This window comes from Monopterus albus, unplaced genomic scaffold, assembly GCF_001952655.1.
Source record: "Monopterus albus unplaced genomic scaffold, M_albus_1.0 scaffold134.1, whole genome shotgun sequence".
Taxonomy (NCBI): Eukaryota; Metazoa; Chordata; class Actinopteri; order Synbranchiformes; family Synbranchidae; genus Monopterus; species Monopterus albus.
The window spans coordinates 2,119,156-2,124,161 of NW_018128014.1; the positions used below are offsets into that span (position 1 = coordinate 2,119,156).

At 44.4% G+C, this 5,006-nt stretch overlaps 1 protein-coding gene across 2 annotated transcripts in view; it reads left to right on the forward strand.

Moving 5' to 3' along the window:
* The first annotated feature begins 379 nt into the window (after positions 1-379).
* tnpo3 (transportin 3) overlaps positions 380-5,006 on the forward strand; it is a 15,787-nt gene continuing 11,160 nt past the window's right edge. Inside the window, exons 1-4 of one of the 2 annotated variants that reach the window (XM_020613508.1) lie at positions 380-689; positions 1,713-1,913; positions 4,245-4,318; positions 4,643-4,799. In XM_020613508.1, the coding sequence (XP_020469164.1) occupies positions 570-689; positions 1,713-1,913; positions 4,245-4,318; positions 4,643-4,799 (552 nt within the window). In that variant the 5' untranslated portion in view covers positions 380-569. Of the gene's footprint in view, positions 690-864; positions 940-1,712; positions 1,914-4,244; positions 4,319-4,642; positions 4,800-5,006 lie in introns of those variants that run through there. The other variant, XM_020613509.1, reaches the window with a different exon arrangement.

Here is a 5,006-nt window from a genome sequence, read left to right on the forward strand (position 1 = left end):
ATATATATATAAAGGCACATAAGCGTATTATTTTTAATAAGAGATTTGCATCTTTGTGCATTACCATAAATTTAATGTAAGAGTTTTTAAATTCAGGTCTGTGTCCTTATTTTGAATGGAATTGTTTGTCTATGTCTATAGAATTCATGTTAAATTTTGGGTTTTTATGAAATCCTGTTTGTCTACATGTCAGCCTTGTGATAGACCGGCGACCTGTCCAGGGTTGAACCCCGCCTCTCACCCAGTATCAGCTGGGATTGGCTCCAACCCCACGCGACCCTATTCAGTATTAAGGGTTAAATTCTGTGTTTTGTCCATCTATGTGGCCAGATAGTCTTTGAGATTTTAAGTCATATTAAATTTGGGATTTTTAGTGCAGTTTTAGGTGAAATCCTCTTGTCATGACCGAGCGGAACTAATGTTCCTGCCTGTGTTTCCTGTCGGGTCAGGAACGTGGTTGCTCGCGGAAAACCTGTGCGAGATGGCGGTTGACACCGTGTAGCACTCTTTTGTATCCGCAGTGTTGGTTCTATTTCTGCCTTATTTTATCCCTGCTTCTGGCACGAGTTATGGAAGGAGGCAAACCGAGCCTGGCCCTGGTCTACCAGGCGGTCCAGGCCCTTTACCACGACCCTGACCCGGCCGGGAAGGAGCGAGCCTCGCTGTGGCTTGGAGAGCTCCAGAGATCGGTAAGAAAATGGGAGAGGCCGGTGGACCGGAGCAGGGAACCGACGGGGTGCTGGACGAAAGGGTCTGAGGTGGTTTTAATGTGGCCTGTGTGAACCGGTTTTTGATGGGTTACTTTAAAAAAAAAAAAAAAAAAAAAAAAGACCATTTGAACTGATGTGCGCATTCTCAGTAGAGCAGCAGGTTCTTGTTAGCATCACAGCTAAGTCCTGATAGTTAGCGAAATAAGCGGATCAAAACAAACTGTTATCTGTGAGTTCAGCTTCATTAGCTATCTGTTGTAAGTTCGATTAATACACAGAAACACCGCGGGTTTAATTAACGTTTTCTCTTGAAGGAACAGAATGTTGTTTCAGTCTCAGAGGATTTCAACAGGCCTGCTCTGCTGCACAGGGCTACTTCTGTTAGCACGTCTAATGTCAGTTATAGAATAAAGATTAGTCTCTGAATTAATGTAATTAGTTAAACTAGTTCAAGTTCGTGACTGCTGGTTCAGGTTGTCCTTTGGTTAGCTGGCAGCACGGGCCTATACCGGACCCCTTTCGTAAACCGTAGTTGTTATAGCGGCTCTTTGAGCCCACACCACCGTTAGAGGTCAGTAAACTGTCTCAGCTACATACTAGGAGTTAAAGTGTCAGTGATACCGTGGACTTTAACAGTGTGTTAATAATAATAATAATCAGAAATAATTGTCAGACAAGGGTTAATGTTAAAGGGAACTTCTCTGAGAGTCTCTGTCACAGGGCGTGGCAGGATCCCGGACCAACCTTTAGATCAGGGGTGTAATGAATTAGAAGAGGTGTTGTCTTCTCAGTGTGGGCCATTGCTCTTGTTTCATACTGTTACTATGGACTGACACAGATCAGTGTTTCTCAACCTGGGAGTCTGGACCCTCCAGGACTAGACTGGGGGGTGACCATGTGACCACCTGGGGGGTCATGAGGTTCAGGTTTAATTTGACAAACTGAACTTGGAACCTGGGCCACTAAAGATGCACTGACTTCACTTCCTGTCCTGTGCTGCAGATGTATGCATGGGAGATCTCAGATCAGCTGCTGCAGCTCAAACAAGATGTGGAGTCATGTTATTTTGCTGCTCAGACGATGAAGATGAAGATCCAGACCTCCTTCTATGAGCTTCCACCCGAGACCCACAATGCCTTGAGAGACTCTCTGCTGACCCACATCCAGAACCTCAAAGATCTGTCCCCCGTCATCGTCACTCAGGTAACACGGATCACCTGCTGCACCTGTCACCCATAAGGCCTTTAACACTGTAGGAACTGAGCCACCTTGAGAGTACTGAACTTTGAGGTTCACCTCCTGATCAGTCAGATTTATATTCATGAACTCATCTTTAAAGTTGACCTGAGACTAGAGGGACCCAGAGTGAATGAGAGACTAGATTCATGTTCGCAGTGTAAACAGTGCCTGTGGGGTGTTGACAGCATCAGTTTGTTACAGCAACATGCTGTGAAGTGTTATCAGTTTGTCTGGTTGGTTTCAACTCTGATCCATAAAAAATTACAGAACACTGACCAGTTAGGAGTGTTCCTCAGTCTTTATTGATCTGTGAGAAGTTAAATCAAACTAATGAACAAACAGAGGTGTTTGAACTGTTGGTCCTTGATGAACACTGAACATCTCTTTAAAGTCTCACACTCTGAATTTTGTAACAAACACAAAGTCATAGAAATTCGTAAGCATATGAACTGATGAACTTTAGGAGCAGGAAGTGTTTTTCCCCAAAATGTATAACCAGTGTACATAGTCTTATGTTCTGGTGGTGTTTCACATTTAAAAATGTGTCATGGGCTGTTGTGTGTCCTCTCAGTAGTCTTTGACTACAGGGCAGTAGCAGTAAACATGCCAAGGGTTTGCAGTGTGGTTTCCACAGGTTTCATAGGGAGGTTAATGACAGGGTGTAATAAAATACCATATCAGGTAACCCAAACCCTGTGAGCTTGTGCACTTCCATTGATCCTTCCATACTGTTGTGTATTCTTGCCTGCCTCCTCCTCCCATTTTATCCCAGTTCCATAGAATTCTGCTGCAGACAGCCGAAATGACTACAGACCCGTTGCTCTTACTCCCATTGTTACAAAGTGCTTGAGAGACTAGTACTGAGGCATATTAGAGCTAGCCTCCCTCCTGCCTTTGGCCCCTCTCAATTTGCATACAGGGCAAACAGATCCACAGAGATGCCATCGCTATAGCTCTCCACATGGCGCTAGAGCACCTAGAACACAGAGGGACCTATGGTTGGATGCTCTTTATTAATTACAGCTCCACCTTCAGCACCATTATACCAGGCATACTGATCAGGAAACTGCTACACCTGGACCTCCACACTCACCTCTGCACCTGGACTTTCTCACAAACCGCCCTCAATCTGTGAAGCTTGGCCCTAACCTCTCCTCCACCTTCACACTCAGCGCTGGTTCCCCACAGGGCTGTGTGCTGAGTCTGCTACTGTATTCTCTTTATACATATGACTATACACCAAACCATACCTCCCACTCTACTGTTGTACCAGATGATACAGCAGTGGTCGGACTAATCTCAGGAGGGGATGAGTCTGCCTATGGAGATGATATCCAAACAACCTGTCACTGCACACAAAGAAAACAAAAGAACTCATCTTGGACTTCAGGAAGTGCAGAGCTCACCCATCTCTATAAATGAAGACTGTGGAAGGAGTTCGCAGTTTCAAGTTCCTGGGAACCCACATAACAGACAACCTCTCCTGGTCCTCAAACACCATAGCTGCTGTTAAAAAAGGCGCAGCAGTGCCTGCACTTCCTGCGAGTCCTAGAGAAAAACAATATGTGTGAGAAGCTGCTGGTGGCCGTCTACCACTATGCAGTAGAGAGCATTTTAACTTGCTGCCCAACAGCGTGGTGTGCAGAATGCCCAGCAGCTGACAAAAAAGCATTGCAGAGGGTCATCAGCATGGCAGAGAAAACAATCGGCTGCCCTTACTCCAGGACACTGCAGACACCTGCAATTGCTCCAGAGCAAAGAGCGTTGTCAGACTCTTCTCGCCCTGGTCACCATCTGTCTGACCTTTTGCCCTCAGGGAGGTGATATCGGTCAATAAAGTTACAAATCTCCAGATTCATGAAGTTTCTTTCCCAAGGCCATCCACTCTCTGTCAACAAGTATAACGTCTCTAAAACCCTTGTAACGTTTTATTACTTGTCCAGTATTATCTTATAATGAAGCACTTTTCCTGTCCTTGTTGTATAAATGGTATGACATGTGTAATGCAGCTGCTTTTGTGTATATGAATGTGTTTTAAGCACCGCTGGGAGGGGCACTCTCCATTTCGTTGTATTCTGAATGCAATGACAGTAAAGGCTTCTTATCTTAACATATGAAGTGAAATGGTTTAACCCTTGTATAAAAGAGTTGATTCTGTCAGCAACAAGAAATCAAAAGAACCAACAGACACTTAAAATCTGGTTTCTGCCTTTTCTGTGTTGTATTTGTGGCTTAAATTGTTTTCTTGTTTATTCAAAGACAAATCATAATGAGCTTATCTCTTTTCTGTCTCAGCTGGCATTGGCGATCGCAGACCTGGCTCTTCAGATGGCCTCCTGGAAAGGATGTGTTCACACACTCATAGAAAAGTAAGAATTCACAACACTGTCTTGACCTTTTCTCACATACAGGATGTGTCGACGAGCTAGCAGATAATATTGATGTATTTGTTTGGGTCACAACAGATCAGACATTTAAATTGACTGCAAACGGAAAGATTAATAGTTTGTGCTGACAGGGTGAAGGCATTTGATGGATGTGTCCATAATACTGCAGTCAGGCATGTTTAAAAACTGCAGTATGTAGCTGTAATAATCAGGGCTGCAGTAAACCAGAGTGAGGTTTGACTAACACCTTTATACCAGATTGCAGCTGTCTGTAGGTGTGACTTACCTGTTCATGCCTCCTCTCAGGTACAACAATGACATCAGCTCGATGCCCTTCCTCATAGAGATCCTCACTGTGCTGCCTGAGGAAGTTCACAGCCGATCTCTACGAATCGGAGCCAATCGCAGAACAGAAATCATCGAAGATCTGGCTTTTTACTCCAGCACTGTGGTCACTCTACTGGTCTGTCTCACTCTGCCTTAATGGTTCCTGTCAGCACTCCTGCTGCTGATGGTTGTTAAATGTTTTACTCTGTGTCTGTCATTTTCGTGTGGATCTTTCCCTTTCCTGCTGTCAGTTTCAGATCCTTCAGGGGTTCCTTCATGAAAACAGTCTGCTGCTTACAGCTCAGTATAATGATTAAAGAACTGATTCAGCAAGACTTTGAAC